Source organism: Danio rerio, chromosome 10 (genome assembly GCF_052040795.2).
Source record: "Danio rerio strain M-AB ecotype USA chromosome 10, GRCz13ab, whole genome shotgun sequence".
Classification (NCBI taxonomy): Eukaryota; Metazoa; Chordata; class Actinopteri; order Cypriniformes; family Danionidae; genus Danio; species Danio rerio.
Window position 1 is genome coordinate 15,070,445 of NC_141030.1, and position 18,733 is coordinate 15,089,177.

Genomic DNA, 18,733 nt, shown 5'->3' on the forward strand with positions numbered 1-18,733 from the left:
AGCTAACCTAAATGCACAATACCTACAGTTGAAGTCAGATTTATTAGCCCCCCTGAATTATTAGACCACTTGTTTATTTTTTCCCCAATTTCTGTTTAATGGACAAAAAAAAATTTCAGCACATTTCTAAACATATTAGTTTTAATAACTCATTTCTAATAACTGATTTCTTTTATCTTTGCCATGATGACAATACATAATATTTGACTAGATGTTTTTCAAGACACTTCTATACAGTTTAAAGTGACATTTAAAGACCTAACTATGTTAATTAGGTTAACTAGGCAGGTTAGGGTAATTTGGCAAGTTATTGTATAACTGGTTTGTTCTGTAGATTATCGAGAAAAAATATAGCTTAAAGGGGCTAATAATTTGTCCCTAAAATGGTGTTTAAAAAATTAAAAACTGCTTTTATTCTAGCCGAAATAAAACAAATAAGCCTTTCTTCAGAAGAAAAAATATTATCAGACATGCTGTGAAAATTTCTTTGCTCTGTTGCTCTGTTATATTTGGAAAATATTTAAAAAAGAAGAAAAAAATTTGAAGGAAGCTAATAATTCTGAGTTCAACTGTACGTTTAAAAAATAATGCCACCCGACTAATAACTTGCAAAACACTTTTCCCTTAAGAAATAATTATTCTCAACAAGTAACTTCAAATGCTAAAAGCACTTTCATGAGATAACTGATTAAGTACACTGTAAAAAATAAATAAAATTAACTTAACATAAAATTGTAAGGCAACTTGCTGCAGAGCTTTTTAGAGTTGACGCAACTTAAATCAGAGCAGTTAAAATTAGAGCAGTATTTGTGTCATGATTGCCATCAATCTAACCCTTAAAGATTGCTGGAGAACATTCACATTCACACGGACTACAATCCTGTCTCCATACAAACTACAAGTCCTGTCATGCACCACACACACACACCTGTTCCAAGTCTCCTTTGATTAGACTCACACAGCTGAAGCTGCTCATCATACTGATTACACTACACATATATGTGGCTCAATTTGATACTCTTTTTGCTGAGTTTTGTTTGGTTAACACCCTATAACATTACAGTGTTCCCTGATTTAGTTTCTACTTGTTTTGAGCCTTGCTTTGTTTTATCATTTACCCTGTCTGCCGTCTATATCAACCATCTGCCTGTTGCCTGCCAACACCTCAGAATCTCCTTGTTTGCATCCATTTGCTAATATTTTACATCATTGCCTGTATGACTACAGTTCTAAATAAAACCTGCATAAAGATTCTCACTCTGTGTCACTCGACAAGTTTACAACTTGGGTTGAAAGTTGAGTCAACTCAAAGCTCTGCAACAAGTTGCCTCACAGTTTTGATTTTTTTTACAGTGTAGTTTTCAGATAAGCAGAAATTAAACACATGCTTAGTATAAAATAACACTCATGAGATATGTACCGCCATTCTTCACTGAATGCAGAGGTCACTCCAGGTAAGTTTACCAAGTGAACCTTATAAAGAACTACAAATAAGCGCAAATAAAACATTGAATTCAACATGGATTTTTTAAGTAAAAAAAAAAAAAAAAAAACGGAATACACCATTGACCAAAAAACCTAAAAATACATTTGTCTCAACAGAATTTGGACATTGATACTAAGTCACACTTGTCATGTTGTATTTGCATTTGCTTAAACTTAAAAATCGGAAAATCAGGGTTCCTATTGGCCCTTGAAATACTTCAAAGTTTGTGAATCTGAACAAAACTCCCTTTTTTTCTAGAAAAGAAAAATCTATTTTATTCTTTTCTGGTCTGCTAATGTGTTACAGTACTTCGCCAACACTTTATGACCTATAAATACCAGATTTTTTGATTTATGTCACTGTAGTTACGGTACATGCATTTACACATTATATTAAGTGTTTCCAGATTAGTTACAGAATTCAAGATTTCTTCATATTATCGGATACACTGATAAAGACAGCCTATTCATTTTTTTTAGGGTGTACTATACCTTTATTGAGGAGTAAAGCTAAAGTGTGTCATGACATACCTTGTACTTCAATAGTAACGGGCCTGGAGAAAGCAATTCCAAAACTGTTTCTGGCCACACATCGATATTGTCCAGCATCTTCTTTCTTGATGTTGGTAATTTTTAGGGAACCCGATTCCAAAATTGCTATACGATTATTAGCCTATATGTAAAAACACACATGTATCGTTGAGCTGTAATTAATATTACTGTCTCAACTAATAAATACTTGGAAGATATGTTAAATGGCAAGACAAGTCTTTTTATTTACCTTGATCAAATCATCTTCTTTTATCCAGGATATTTCAGGTTTGGGATAACCTAATGATAAACATGGCAGCACTGCTTTGGACTCCAAAATCAATGTCATGTTAGTAGGATGTCTCTTGATTTGGGGCTCTAAGAAAAAAAAATCAATAATTATTAACATTGAACTCTATACCAAACTCAAAGCAATGTAAAAATACAATTGACAAAATTACCATTTGGATATTAAATAATAATATTCAAATTCAGTAATTTTTAAACTATGATAAAGAAATGCTATTTTTGCCATTAATATGGGATGAATTTTTCAAGATAAGTCAGATTTGTGACTGAACTACCCTAGAAAGATGTTATGTCAGAATGTTTTCCAAAATCATAATTCAAAACATCACAGATTAATCTTATGGGGGGGGGGGGGGGGGTTGTTTATGTTTATGTTTTTAAATGTCTTTTCAGCTTAAACCAGCTTGATATGATACAAGTAAATTTTTCAGCTTAAACCAGCTTGATATGATACAAGTAAATCATATCAAGTAACCTTTAGCTTTCGTCACAACCCATGGACGCAAAAATGACAAAAATTATTTTAAAGTACACCACAAAGGGGGCGCAATTGTCAACCTGAAGATCATTAAAAATAAACTCGAAAAAAAATTAAAAGCAAATAGCAATAAATGCCATGTGAACTGAACAACTGCCATGTGAACTGAACAACTGTTTAAACAACTTTGTTTAAACCTATTATAAACTTCAGTGTTTGGACTCTTAGTAGTGATTATTAAACCACACTGAACTGAGCTAAACTGAACTTAATTTAAACTCTGAAAACTAAACTGACACTATTTCAATTTACTATGATCTTCCATGTGAAGCTGCTTTGACACAATCTACATTATAAAAGCACTATACAAATAAAGGTGAATTGAGTTAAATTGAATATATGATGAGTGAATTAAATATCAAATAATTGTTAGGATCTACAAAGAATTATTTGACAAGTTGCATGAACATGAAATCAGATTAGGTATTCAATGCTTGGTCTAATTATAGTCTGTGATATCTATCAATAAGCTATGAGAGTAAATATTGAACATACTCATCTTCAGCTGTAGAGCTCCACAGCTCTTGGCTTCTCCAACTCCATTGTTAGCAATGCAGCAGTATTCTCCACTGTCTGAATCCTTTACATTGGGAATGATCAGCATTTGGCCATTTTCTTGAATAACGTACCTGGAATCGTAATACCTGCAAACAAAAAGCGTATAATGGACATACTTCTCAGAACATTGATCATGTGTCATTAGTGTGTAATTGTAAGATAACTGCACTTGCATCTAACATCAACGACATCGATGTTGGTCTGACGTTGGGTTCTGACGCCAAACTTATTTTCATTTCTACCCAAAATACAACATAGCAATAATGTTGAGGTGCATTGTCTGATGTCATATTGACTTACTGTGCTTTCTGAACAATTCACAGAACTGTATATTTTAACTTTCACATAACCTTGTTTCAGCAATAATAATTATATGATATACAAAAAACACCTAATTTGTATGTTTTACGTAGCATGAGAAAGTGATATGATCAAAAAAAGTCATGCAGAATTTGATTGGATTTCCAGAAATGTTATTCTTGTAGGATTAAAAGTCATAACTGTGTTGTCAATGGAGTAAATTCATATCTAAATGGCAGTTCGTTATGAAAACACTTTGTTGTGAATGCTGATGGTTCATTGCAGACCAAAGTGCTTAAAACAAGGAGCTTCAAAGGACCCTTCCAAATGTGGGAATTGTTTGTGGGCAATGGGCAACCTTTGCTCTGATTCTTTGCAAATGTTTAATTTAAGACACAAATGAGAAGTGTTACCATGAATAATTTTTGGTTGCTTGTACCCATTATTTCTTTGTAAGTCTCTGAAGGGTAAGTAAGTGGTTCAATAATTAAATTTGTTTGGCAAATTATGTTGTTTTCATTACCTTTAATGTGAAATAACAAAGCATAAACAAAAGAGGCTAAGAAAAATGCAAAAAGAGAACATTTCAGGCAGCACTTATAAGTTTTTGCATCTGAACTTCCCATTTACAGTATTAATTACTTATTCATTCATGGTTGCTTAATGAAGTCAAATTTTGACTGACAATCTAAACAGACACTTATACTTATTTTAAAACTTTAACCTCTAAACCTGATAAAAACATAATAGTAATTAAGAATAAGCATTAAATTCAGGATGAAAGTTCTAACCTTATTGGATAATTATTTCTTGTCCATATTATATCAGCTTGAGGGTATGAATCAACCTCACAGATGAAAGTAGCATTATGATCCAGAGAGGAGTCTACAGTCTCAAGCAATGTTGTGATTCTAGGTGCTGAAATAGAAAACAGAAGACATCATTTCATAAATATATCAGAATATCAAACTACATATATATATATATATATATATATATATATATATATATATATATATATATATATATATATATATATATATATATATATCTTTTTTTTTTTTTTTTTTTTTTTTTGGTAACACTTTACAATAAGGTTGATTAGATAATGCGTTTACTAACGTGAACTAATCATGAACAACACATGTACAGCATTTATTAATCATAATTGAACATTTACTAATGCATTATTAACATCCAAGTCCATGCTTGTTAACATTAGTTAATGCACCATGAGTTAACATGAACTAACAATGAACAACTGTATTTTTATTAACTAACATTAACTAACATGAACAAATACAGTAGTAGATTTATTTTTCATTGTTTGTTCATGTTAGTAAATGCATTAATTAACTTTAACTAATGATCCTTATTGTAAAGTGTGACAATTTTTTTATTTTTTTTTATTTTTTGTAATGATATCATGTAAAATGACAGACGAAAATTACAAAAAAGCAATTTGACCTTCAATTATAAATCAGACATGTGCAACTCTTGTGAAACAAACTTTTCACAACAAAATATTTGACATTTTGAACAGTTTTGGGCACACCGCAGACAGCCGGGCTCAGACAGGGTCACAGAGGGAGAATATGTTTTCAGTAGAAATAACTGCTGCCAGTGCAAGCCTGATGTTTTCCTACAAATAACTCCAGCTGATAAAAGCACATCCCTCCACTGACTGAGTACAGAGTGCACTAAAACAATGCAGTACCATGACTTTAAATGTGTGTCATAGCACAGCCATGTTTTTGGTTAATGACACATAGCAATTTCAAGTTTGTTTGTTGTTGTTTTTTTTTTATGTTTACCATGGAATAAACCATGAATTTCAGAGATGTAACGTGACCATGGGTTTTTGGATGTATATTATGATAAGTAAATAACTTTTTGTCTGCCAGATCTCACAAGGAAATGTGACTATTTAAATGTAATCAGAAAAGTGGTTAAATTTTACTGAAATGTAGATGAGATTGTACTAATTCATATAAATTAGACACTAAATCAAAATGTTATGATTGGCTGTAAGATTATGTTGTAATAGATATAATATAAATAATAATAATATACAAATAATATACCTATTTGTAGAGTGCCAATACCTTTTTTGTTAACTTTTTTAGACATTTACCTTGATAATTATCATGTTGATGTTAGACTTATATCATGGTATGCTAGAAAAAAATAAATAAATTAGATGAATGACATGTTTTTTATTCCCTTGATTGATTGATTGATTGATTGATTTAATTATTTAGCAATGTGATGCAATGTGATGTGTAGTATAGTTGTTGTGATCACCATCAGTGTGTCACAGCTGACAGTCATTTGGGGACACACACACACACACACACACACACACACACACACACACACACACACACACACACACACACACACACACACACACACACGTACACAGCTGATACACATGATCATTGATTATTGGGACTATTTAAACCCCTTTGTTTCACATATAAGTTGCTGCGTCTTGTTTTACAGTTTTGTGGCATTACAGCGCATTTCGTTTGGCTTCCTTTGTCGTGTTTTGATTGTTGCTTTGTTGGTTAGTTTATTCCTGTCTGCTGCCTGCTTTTTGACCATCCACCTGTTTTCTGACCATGGCTCTGGATTTCCTGTATACTTCTGTTTGTTCCTGACTTGCTTGACCATTCTCATAATAAATCCTGCATTTGGATCCACACTCCATTGCCGGCGTACCATCACATTACAATAGTAAAATCAACATGTTTGTGATATGTGATATGTAATTTTAATAATTTAGATTTAAATAATTTTTAAAAATATCTTTAACAAGTAAGCTTATTTTATTATTTTTTGTCTTGTTTCCTTATCAATATATATAATTAAAGGAATATGTACCTAGAGTAAATTAAAAGTTCAGATGCAAAATCAAAATCAAAGTGTCATCTGAAATTTTTGTTTATGTTAGTGTTGAGTTATTTAATGTTAAATGCCATGAAAATAAAAGTGAAGTTATTCAAGTGAAATTATTGAAAATGCACGCAGGAGCCTGAAAAAAAAACAAGAACATTTCAGATGGCACTTAGAGGTTTTTTTAATCTGAACTCTTCCAATATTACATAAGATATTGTGTTTTGTTTATTTGTTTTTTTACCCTGGCACATTTAAAAAATAAAGAGAGGGGGGCTGTAAATGGGGAAATAACGTGTGTGTACTAGCAGAGAGAGCAAATTTAATTCTAAATTGACTATATTTTAATTATCACAATTGAATCTTATCACACCCACTTCGAATGCTACCACTTTATTGAATGGGCATTATCAGTGGTTATCAGCTGATAGTCATGAGCCAGTATGAGCCTTCTGCTGGTACTTGTAGACTCAGAAGGCTGTTATCATCCATCCACATGGTTAATCAGCTATACAAATAGAGAAGACTCCAGATCCAGATCTGTTTTCATATTACTGTCACGGTTGGGTTTAGGGTTGGGGTAGGGGTAGGTGTTAATAAAATACAATTATTGAGAAATTTAAGAAATAATATAAATAATTCCGGCCACAGCCGTATGATATCTATAGCTGATTAACCATGTGGATGGATGATAACAGCCTTCTGAACCTACCAGTAGGCGCAGAAGGCCTCTACTATCTGATGCTGTATTTATCAGCTGACAACCACTGATAACACCCATTCAATCGAGTGATAACATTCCAATCGGATGGTTGTCAAAAACATGCCAAAATTAAAAAAAAAATGTGTTTTTAGCTTAGCAATATGCTAACAACAAACTCTTATAATCAATCGTTCCTTTGGGTATTAGACATGGATTTATTACAGTAAAAGCATTTATTATCATTGTATAACTACAGTTTTATTTCAAAATAACTATGCATAAGCTTTGTTCAATGCAGCAATACCATAATTTGTGGTTTTCGTGATTCAACTGTATTTTTAATTTGTAGTAAAGTCATAGTTGATTTTAATCGATATTTATAAATGTTTTTCGTAAGTATAGCACTAATTATATACTACATTGAGTTGAGCTCTCAGCTCAGGTTTTAAAACTGTTGCTTGCAAGAATTACATTCATTTTAGATACACAAGGTAATATTTAGACTGTTTAACAGCAGCAAGAACTGTTCTTTATTAAACTTTTTACATTTACCCTGTTAAAGCCATTTAGAGTAAACTTTATCTAGACATTGCGGTTTCAGTTCTAAAATGTTTGCTCTTAAAGTTACATGATGTTTGTTTTAAGATTCATTAAAACAGCATTAAACATCCCCTATAAAAATGTGAGGTCAATTTGTTGTACTTTTCTATCTGTCTTTTTGTAATACATGTTTAAACTGGAGTCATGTTGTTTAGTCTGGCACTGTAACCTCAAGACACGTCAAGTCCAGGAAGCTCTCTTTTGCAATCCCACTTTATTATTTTTTAGATATTCATTTTTTTAGATATTTTTTTTAAAGATTATTTTTTTCCATAAGGAATCATTGCAGAATAAATAACACTTGCTGTACCCCCAAGAAAAAAAAAAAAAAAAAACCTGTATTCAATTTCCAACACCTTTGACAAGATCAGAAGCTTGACCATGTTCAGATTAATCTGGACCAAATTTGGACGCTCTATATTGTGCTCACTAATGTAATTACTGCATGTCACATATGTGGCACATATGATGCATGTGCTATTTTCAGTTTTGTCTTATTATTAGCAAGACAACAAGAACAAAAATATTGTTGTACACCAGTGTTTTAGTCTTTAGTCTTTTTTTTCAGTTATATTGTTATTATTATTATTAGTAGTAGTAGTAATAGTAGTAGTAGTATGTATTCTTGTTTAGTTTTAAGTTATTTTTAATTTAGTTTAACAGTTTTAGTAGCCTACTTCAGTTTAAACATAGTTCAGTTGGTTGCTAAGGCAGCACATGTGAATATAATACATAAATACAACAAGTGTGAGTTCATTTTCAGCCATTATTGCAGGAAATTAACATTAAGATTGTACAAAATAAAATATATATTTTCCAAGACGGAATACAATTACTGATTAGAACATTAACATCACATACTTGAATTATAGTGTCACTGTCTACATTATCTTGTGTAAATGGCATTTTAAAAAGTAGAAAGGACTTCATCTCAATTTTAACAAGACAACACTTTGTTTAACCTAGCTAAAACACCTTAACCCTTATGTACTGTTGGGAATGTTTTCATCCACTTTGGGGTGATTTTGAGTCTTAATTTGGCCATATCTTATTCTGTGTTTTAGCAAATGTAAAAATGTTTGGTGACAATTTTTTATTTTGACACATATATTTAGAAAATACTTTGAGTTTTTTAAAAACCCTCTGGTTACTAAAGTAACCCAGTGCTATAAGTGGATTTAATCCATGTATGGGGATTTCGTTCAGAAAGCCAATTGTCTAAAAGAGTGTGTACACGGGCCAATGAAATGCCAAATCAATTGGCAGCGTCAGCTTGCACACCTGATGCTTGTTGCAATCAATTTAGCATAAAAGCACAGCGAAAGCAAGACAAGGCAAACTTTTTAAGTTGAAGAGACTGATACCTACAGTTAAGGAACAAACATTATGGCAATGTAATATAGCATTTCTGTTCCCCTCCTTGAGGAACGAGGGTTTATTTAGTAACCAGAGCGTTCCCCTTCAGATGGGGAACTTCAATGCTATAAGTGGATTTAATCCATGTATGGTGAAATATTTTGAAAACGCCATAATGACTGCACCCTACCTTCGCCTCCGATGAGAGGACAGCCAGGCACGGTCTTCCAACGTGATCCCTGGGCCTTACTTATCCTACTTCAAAGAAAATTTACGAATTTAGATATATTTTTCTGGAGCCGCAAGCATCTAGATAATTTATAGGAATTTAAATACGACAGTACGTTGGAAAAGCGTGCAGTCCCGATGTGGAGGATGCTGCAGAGGCCAGCTGGTACCCAAATGGGGAGATTTGATGGCAGAATATATGGATGAGAAGTGGGAGTACGCATAAAATAAGATGGTTAGCAGAGGGGGAAGACACGGGTCCGCCTGTGGGGAGGGACTGCACCGTGGCTAAATAAGCATATGCGATCGCCTAGTGGGGATCACGTGCATCTATACCCAAAATGCGGGCTGACCAGAGGGCAGACCTACAACGTAAAGGGCCAGCAAGTGACTCCTCCTATGAGTCAGTGCTGGGGGCCATGGAAAAATCTGCAGGGCTCTACTAAGCGGGTAACTTTACTGACAGAAAAAATGGCGCAGTAAGCATGTTTCAATATCTTAACCGAGTTGTTTCCTCAATCACCAAGGGTTACCTAATAAGAGGATGCGATGCTCCGAGTGGATTGCGCAAGCACTCCTGGGAAACACGGCTCGCCCTGGCTCTGGTAATAGAGGGAGATGGCATCCACTATCCAGTGGGCCAACCCCTGTTTCGATACGGCACTTTCATTCTGCCGACCACCATAACAGATGAAGAGCTGCTCAGATGATCTAAAGCTTTGCGTGTAGTCCAGATTAATTTGAAAAGCACAAACTGGACAAAGTAATGAAAGGGCTGGGTCTGCCTCCTCTGGAGGCAGCGTTTGCAGGCTCACTACCTGGTTTTTAAATGGTGTGGTAGGAACTTTGGGCACATATCCTGGGCGGGGTGTCAGGACAACGTGAGAGTAAGCTGGCCCGAATTCCAGGCATAAGTCACTGACCGAAAATGCCTCCAGGTCCCCGACCTTCTTAATCGATGCCAATGCTACCAGCAGGGCTTTCTTTAGGGATAGAAATCTTAAAGATACTGAGTCAAGTGGTTCAAAGGGATCTGAACGCAGGCTCATGAGAACGAGATGGATTCGTTCTCATAGCACCTCTGAGGAACTAGATGATGAGGCTATGTCTTCCCACGGTGCTGCCAGCCAACGCATCATGATGAGCGGTGATGGCAGCCACATAAACCTTGTGTGGAGGGCGACAGCCTGCTCTCCAGCTTCTCTTGGAGGAATGAAAGCACAACACTGATCTGGCAATTTCTGGGTCTTCTCTGCGAGAGATGCACCATTCAGTGAATAGAATCCACTTTAGGGCGTAGGCGCACCTCGTGGAGGGGGCTCTAGCCTGAGTGATGGTATTAACCATCGCAGTCGGTAGGTTACCTAAGTCTACCTTGCATCTAAGGACCACATGTGGAGGTTCCAAAGATCAGGGCAAGGGTGCCAGTTGGTGCCCTTTCCCTGAGAGAGTAGGTCCTCTCTCAAATGGATCTGCTAGGGGAGAGCCGTCACGAGGAGGGAGAACTCTGACATTCAGGTCTGGTTGGGCCAGAGGGGCGCAACAAGCAAGACCTCTTTCTCATCCTCCTGTGTCCTCACCCATATTAGCTGAACAGACTCGGGATGGAGTCTCTATTCTCCGAGACGTAAAGGGTACCATGAGAGCACTTCGGCTGCACGGTTGAGCTCGCCTGGAATGTGAATGGCGCGCAGCGATCTCAGCCACAGATGATTCCAGAGGAGCAGACGCCGGGTGAGCTGAGACATGCAGCGAGAACGAATACCCCCCCATGTGGTTTATATACACCACCGCCGCCATGCTGTCCGTCCTGACCAGCATGTGCTGCTGCTCCAACATTGGAAAAAAAACGGTGGAGAGAAAGGAACACTGCCAACAGCTCTATGCGATGGATATGCCAATGCAACTGGGTTCCTTTTCACGGTCCCGCAGCTGCATGCCCGCAACACACAGCCCCCCAGCCCTTGCTGGAAGCATCTGTTGAAACAACAACATGACTGGACACCTGTCCTAGAGACTCCCCGGCCTGTAGGAATGAGGGGTCGTTCCAAGGGCTGAGGGTGTGGCGACACAGCGCAGTAACAGTGACTCGGTGTCTGCCCATGTGCCATGCATGTCTGGGAACTCGATCGTAAAGCCAGTGCTGAAGTGATCTCATATGGAGCAATCTGAGCTGCATGACAGTGGCTGCGGATGACATTTGCCCCAGGAGCCACTGAAATAATTTCAGTGGGACCACTATTTTGCTGTCGAACTCTCTCAGACAGTTCAGCATTAGCTGAGCACGCTCTCTAGAGAGGCACGCTGTCATGGTGACCGAGTCCAGCTCCAGCCCAAGAAAAGAGATCCTCTGCACGAGGGGGAGGTTGCTCTTTTCTCGGTTGACTTGAAGCCCCAACAGGTGAAGGTGCTGGAGCATAATCAATTGCTCACGAGAGTGGGCTAAAGTTAGCCAGTCATCGAAATAATTGAGTATGCAGATGTCTGTGAGTCAAATGGGTGCTAAGGTACCCGCCGCATGCTTGATGAAGACCCGCAGAGACAGAGAGAGCCCGAAGGGGAGGACTTTATATTGCCAAGCTTGACTTTCGAACGCAAACTGCAGAAACTGATGGTGGCATGGAAAAATGGAGAAATGGAAGTACATGTCTTTCAGGTCTATCAGGTCTTTTCAGTCCCTCCATCTTGGCTGGAAGGACCGGCTTCATTGCATCCTTCACCAGGAGGACAGCAATCTCTTCTTGCAAGACAGGGCATACAGACAGCTAACCCTAAAGTAATACACACCTGTGAACTTGGGGGGCCATTTTGCAAATTGAATCCTAGCCAAGTCTGATTGTGCGTATAAGCCACTGCAAAGGGATGGCCTGCAGTAACCAGGCAGGCAGAGCTCTCGCTAATGGACTCATCGATACAATCCCTGACTTACCAGCAGTGGGGCAGTGCGGAGTGGGTGTGCTGATGCGGGAAGCGCGAGGGTCCCGCAGAAGAGCTGGAGGTGAGAGATTCCCTCTCACCTCTCAACAGAGCACCGGAGGAGGGGCTCGAGGGGTGGGAGAAGGAAGACCGTCCACCCAGCGCCTGTGAGCCACTGGCGAAATGCAGAGAACCTGCCAGCTAGAAGGCATAGCGTCCCAAACTGGCAGAGTTCGGGCTGTCACATCCGGGGAAGTGGAAAAGGACTTCTGGGTTCATGGGTGAATTCATCGACGGTGTTACCAAACAGGCCAGCCTGAGGTATGGGGGAGTCAAGAAAGTGGAATTTATCAACTTTGGGCATATGAGCCAGGTTTAGCCAGAGGTGGCGCTTCTGAACCACTAATGTGGACATCGTCCTCCCCAATGCACATGTAGAGGACTTAGTGGTCTGAAGCGCATAATCAGTTGTGATGCGGAGCTCGTGAAGCAAGCTTGGGCCAGCGCCTGTACTTGGTAGCGCTGGTGGGTGGGCATAGCGTGCAAGGCAGAAGCAGCCTGGCCTGCAGCCTCGTAAGCTCTGGCTCTGAGGGGGGCAGAAAACCTACAGGCTTTGGACAGGAGACGAGGCAGACCCCACCAAGAAGAGGCGCCACGCGGAAAAAGATTGACCGCAATGGCGTGCTCAACCTGAGGAATCGTCTCATACCCCCTGGCTGCTCCACCGTCAAGAGTGGTAAGGGCAGAGGGACACACAGCATGGGCAAAAAAAGGTGCCCTTCAGGACTGCGTGAGCCCACTGTGCACCTCCAAGAAGAAGGGGACAAGAGGCTTCGAAGGCTTGGTGCTCTTATCCTCTACGTAGCACCCATCTAGTCGGTTCGGCCGCGGAGCTGGGCAATAAACCATCTCCAACCCCACGGCCGAAGTAGCCTGGGAAAGCACGGCTAACATGTCCATTTCAGGATCCTTTTTGACATCACTCACCTGCCCGGAGGGGGCAAGTGGGTCTGGATCCTCGTCGGACAATGAAAACCCACCCGCTGATGCAGCAGTAGATGTCTGGTCCCCGGTGTCATCGAACGTAAGGGCTACCATCTGGTTAAACGGATCGCTTCCTCCACTTGAAGCTTGGATGGAGCGCTTGGAGGAGTGGGAGGTTCACAGGCCTGGAGGTGACGGGTATTTCCCACTGGAACCCTCCGATCTGCCCGAGTGCCCGGGCCAGTGCAGGGGACAGCTGGGGTGGTTCGCACTTTTGCAAGGGCAAGCCATGATCCTTAATGCACAACAAACATGACATCACAACGACGACATGCACTGCCCACGAGCACCGCATTAACATGCTGGACCCCCAGACATGCAACGAAGTACTCAAGCCCATCATCCAGGGACAGGAAACCACCACATCCAGAAACGCATGGTTGGAGCGACATCCTGAAAAGGATGCTGCACGACTGTGTTGCTCTTTTAGAAAACTTGCAACTTTCATACGCACCGCCCTGGAGGACCGGACCCAAAGAACGACAGGCAAGGAAGAAGCCCAGCTCGACCATCTGCCGTCAAGTGTACACACTCTGGACCGGGAGACCGCTCTTGTTCGCTCAAAATCGCTGAATAACAGCAGGAGAAACCCTCATCGACTCTCTCAGAAGGCTGTAGAAGTCTCTGAAGTGAAAAAGGATGCCTTTTCTTGCTTTCGCTGTGCTTTTATGCTAAATTGATTGCAACAAGCATCAGGTGCGCAAGCTAACGCTGCCAAATCATTTGGCATTTCATTGGCCCGTTTACATACTCTTTTAGAAGATTTGCTTTCTAAACTAAATCCCCATACATGGATTAAATCCACTTATAGCACTGAAGTTCCCCATCCAAAGGGGAAGCTCGACAATTAACTACCCTTTTGTTATGTTAGAGATGAAAACATCCAATAAATTAAACTGCTGTAAAATGCAATAAATACATCTTTTTTTTCAGTATATTTTTGCATAAATCAGTTAATCAAAATCAATCCTGTTCAAAACTACTAAATTATTTATAAAACGATAGGATTTTAACTCTTTAATTACCAAATTACCAAATGTGTCAAAAAACACACAATATAACATATTATAAAAAATAAAAAGTACAATATAAAAAGTATTTGTTAACCTTTTATCAATGTCTTACACTGCAACAATATTACTAATAAGATGTTGCCTCCTTGAACAATGAATAGGACAGTCTTTTGATTTTCTGTAGATTTATTTGCCCCTGTCTTTTTTCTCTTTTTTTCTGTGACGATTCGGGACTGAACAATAACAAAGATTCATTTACAAGAACGGTTCACTTACAGACTGAATCACTTATCTGACTCTTCTTCTCTTATGAACACACAATGTCTCTTTTCTCAAAGCGCCCTCAACGGTGCACGCATGTATCCCTGTACGCTGTCTTCTCAAACTTATACAGATTTATATATAAACCACAAATAAAATAAAGGCATTAAAAATAAAAGAGACATGTATAATCCTTTGAGGCTATTATAAAGAGCTGTACCAATAATTGTAAAAAAAATTAAATCTTGATTCAAATACGAATGTATATTTTAATTTAAAATTGCATGTCATATTTGTTTTGCAAATGAATGGCTTTGTATGAACTCACATTTGTACTAGCATATTTTTTATCAAAAGAAGCCCCAACATTGAATCCACCCCTAACCATAATTGTGACTTGAACATATCCTAAATGACAGCAAAATCATATTTCTAGCAATTAATGTAAAATAGCACCCCGTGTCAAAACACTAAACATCCGCTCAGTGCAGACTAATCCTGTAGTTTATCTATGTTGTTTCGGTGGTCAACTACTCGCATGTGAACATAACACATATGTGTACAAAGGCAACGTTATTATATTACTAGAATGATGTTGTGGCAAGGGGGCGTGGCCGAGTGCCATGGGAATGGAATGAGGCCACCGCGTAAGTGGATGCACCTGCGGTGCGCACCGGCCTCGAATCCCACGGAAGGAGCTCTGGACTATAAAAGGAGGAACGATGGCAGAGGAAGCCGAGAGAGGATCGGGCCCGGGTATACTGTATTGTTTTACTTTAGTTTTCAGTTTGACGGCAGTCTCCGTGAGGAGCTGCCTTCCGTTTGTTTTGGTTTGGATGGCAGTCTCCGTGAGGAGCTGCCGTTCATGTTATAAATAAATAATTTAAAAACTGCGTCGGTTTTCCGCCAACTTCTTCTCGGCGGCCAAATGGTCGTAAACTTCATTACAGATATGTTTTAGTTGATGGTGTTTTTGTTTGTTTGTTTGTTTGTTTGTTTGTTTTTTGTTTATATAGAGACAATACTAAACAGGTTGACAATATTGCCTTTTCAGGCTGCCATAAATAAATGATCGGTGTGCAAACCAGATAGGTGTGCAATATTTTTCAAATAACATACCGGCAATTTGAACATCTCATTTACAGTACATTTTCACCAATGCAATAAGCCCAGTTCAAATTAGCATAGTTGACCAGGAATGACAAAGTTGGCTTGGGATGGTGGCGATTGTACACAATGATGTGGAGGGGCTAAGAAAATGTATTTACCATATGGAAGTAAGGCTACTTAACAAAAAATAGCTATGGTACCCATTCTGAACAAAAATGTAGCTTATAGTTTTACATTGGCCCATTTGTTTACTAATTTGGATGACACGATGGCTCAGTGCCTCACAGCAAGAAAGTTGCTGGTTCGAGCCTTGGCTGGGTCAGTTGGTATTTCTGTGTGGAGTTTGCATATTCTCCCTGTGTTCGCGTGGGTTTCTCCCAGGTGCTCTGGTTTCCCCCGTTGTCCAAAGTCATGCACTATAGGTGAATGGGATAAACTGAATTGGCTGTATTTTATATGTGTATGGATGTTTCCCAGTAATGAGTTGCAGCTGGAAGGGCATTCACTGTGTAAAACAAATGCTGGATAAGTAGGTTTGGTTCGTTCTGCTGTGTTGACCCAGGAGGAATAAAGGGACTGAGCCAAAAGAAAATGAATGAATAAATTAATGTTTACTTGTTTTATTTTATTTTTTATTATTATTGGCCCAATAATTTACATATTCAAAAAAGAGACAAGCTAAATGACAAGTGATTGCAAGACAATGACGAAAATGTTTTATATGATATCCAAAGGTAAAAGATTTTAATACTGGGCAGTACCCGGGAGCTCAGCACATGTTTTTTTTTTTTTTTTTTACGTTTACTTAAAGTAATTTTCTCTTGAATTGGTCAAAAAGATTTACCGCTATTTCTGAATTAGAGGAGCACAGGGCACAAAGTAAAGTGGGGTTAAATGTAACAACAGAGTTTTAAGGTATTTGCTCAGGGTTAACCATGGCATGTTTCCAAGGTTTTCACAACAGTGTCTGCTGACGTCTTCCTACAAATTATTAAAACAGCTTTCCATAGTTTAGCTCCAACCACCTCCAACTCATACCTGCTTAATAGTCTCTAGTAGTCTTGAACACCTTCATTAGTTGGATCAGCTGTGTTTGATTTGAGTTGGAGCAAAACTCTGCAGAGCTGTGACCCTCCACAGATCACGTTTTAGAAATAGGGCTAAATTTTAACGATATTGGCGCAAAGTTCAAGGCGCAAGGCACAAAAGCATTAAGAGCGTGTCTGAATCCACTTTTGCTATTTTAGAGATAGAAAAGTCCACTTTGCGCTGCAACGCATGGCCTAACAGGGTTGAGCTTATTCCCTTAATGAGTTATAGGTGTGTTTTGAGAATAAACCAATCAGAGTCTCATCTCTCATTCCCTTTAAGAGTCAGTTGTGTCGTGCCATGGCGCATTTGCTATTTACATGACGGAGTTTGTAAGTGGAAAAACTTAGCGCTTAACTGGGAAGAAAACAGGTAAAAAGAGCATCTGTAGTGCGAGAATGAGAGATGAGCCTCCTCATTGTTAAATTTCACTTTTACTTTCACTCTCTTCCATGGATAAAGAAACATGTAGTTTGCACAGACATCCATTAGCCTACATAATTAATTAGTTTAAATTTTATTTCTAAATTCAGTTCTAATTTCCAGCAAATGAATAGATAACAACAGTAATAATGAAGAGTAATCAAAAAACTAGTTAGTTCCAAATACACATGCTATGCCCCATATGGTTCAAAACCTGACAAGTGGACAAATCTAAGCTTGTTTTTAATAAAACAAATATAAATATGCATATAATAAATACTACTACTAATAATAATAACATTAAACAAAAGCAAGTTATCATGAATAAACTGAAAAAGCCAAAGGTGAAGAAGGCATGAAGGTAGTGGTTTTTATAATTATGTATAAATAATTAATTTTTTGTAATATTGTTTTTCCTTTAATTCATTTGTTAATATATCTGCGTATTGCACACCCTGTGTGTATTAAGCAATGTTTAAGCGAAGCGCACAACTGACGCACTCTGCGCTGGCTTTAAGACCTTCTCTTAGCTGGTCTATTGAGCGGGCTATTTTAGATCCTTAAAATAGCAACAGACCAGCAATGAGCCTTAACATACCTCCTTTTTTTAGACCAGAATGCCTATGGGTGCAAATATGAGCGCAAATTAATTTGCTATTTAAAAAGCGTGCAACATGTCCAAACGACACTTGCGTCATGCTGAAACTAGCAAACAATATTTGAATCACACCTGGGCCGTGTGTATGATAGGGCCCCTATGGTCTAAGTTCCTCGTACAAAAATGTATGACCCTAAAAAGGAGGGATGGGACCAAACCCTATCATTGAGGGATGAGCAAATCATACTAAATTGTATGAATTCATGCGAATTACCCACTAAATCAAAAAGTTACGAATTGTCATGAGATAGAATTGTAGATTATGAACGAGATGTACATTTTGACAAATGTTTGTGTTTTTAACAGTTCAAGCTCAAGGAGAACAGATTGCAAACTGATGAAACTATCTTGCCCAATCTCATGAAGAAATGTAGCTATTGTCATCAATGTGGCTAATTCATTCTGGAATATGTACTATTTAATTTGTGTAAAAATGTATGATTTATAAAATGAGGCATGTGCCCACAAACCCTACCCCTCATTGGGGATGAGCAAAGTAATAAAATATATAAATAATATAGTACAAAGTAATACAGTTTAGACACTAAATATGTATGTTGTTTAGATATTTCATTGAACATTGACAGTTTAATTGTGTCATTCAGCATGACTCTGCCTGTTCTGGCTTCTCTTGAGGCCTTGGTACACTTCAAATAAAATAGAAAAAAAGAGAAATCTGAAGGGATCTAATTTGGAATCTAATTTTTGCACAT

The 18,733-nt window shown here is 38.1% G+C and overlaps 1 protein-coding gene across 3 annotated transcripts in view; it reads right to left on the bottom strand.

The window, feature by feature from the left end:
- Window positions 1-18,733, bottom strand: part of musk (muscle, skeletal, receptor tyrosine kinase) — a 102,235-nt gene that overhangs the window by 56,367 nt on the left and 27,135 nt on the right. For all 3 annotated transcript variants that reach the window (XR_015500253.1, NM_001004503.2, NM_199908.2), the window contains 4 exon segments: window positions 4,513-4,639; window positions 3,359-3,507; window positions 2,267-2,394; window positions 2,017-2,158 (listed from right to left, as the gene is read on the bottom strand). Coding sequence is in view for 2 of the 3 variants with exons in the window: in NM_001004503.2 (NP_001004503.1) it covers window positions 2,017-2,158; window positions 2,267-2,394; window positions 3,359-3,507; window positions 4,513-4,639 (546 nt within the window). In the remaining variant the exon portion in view is untranslated.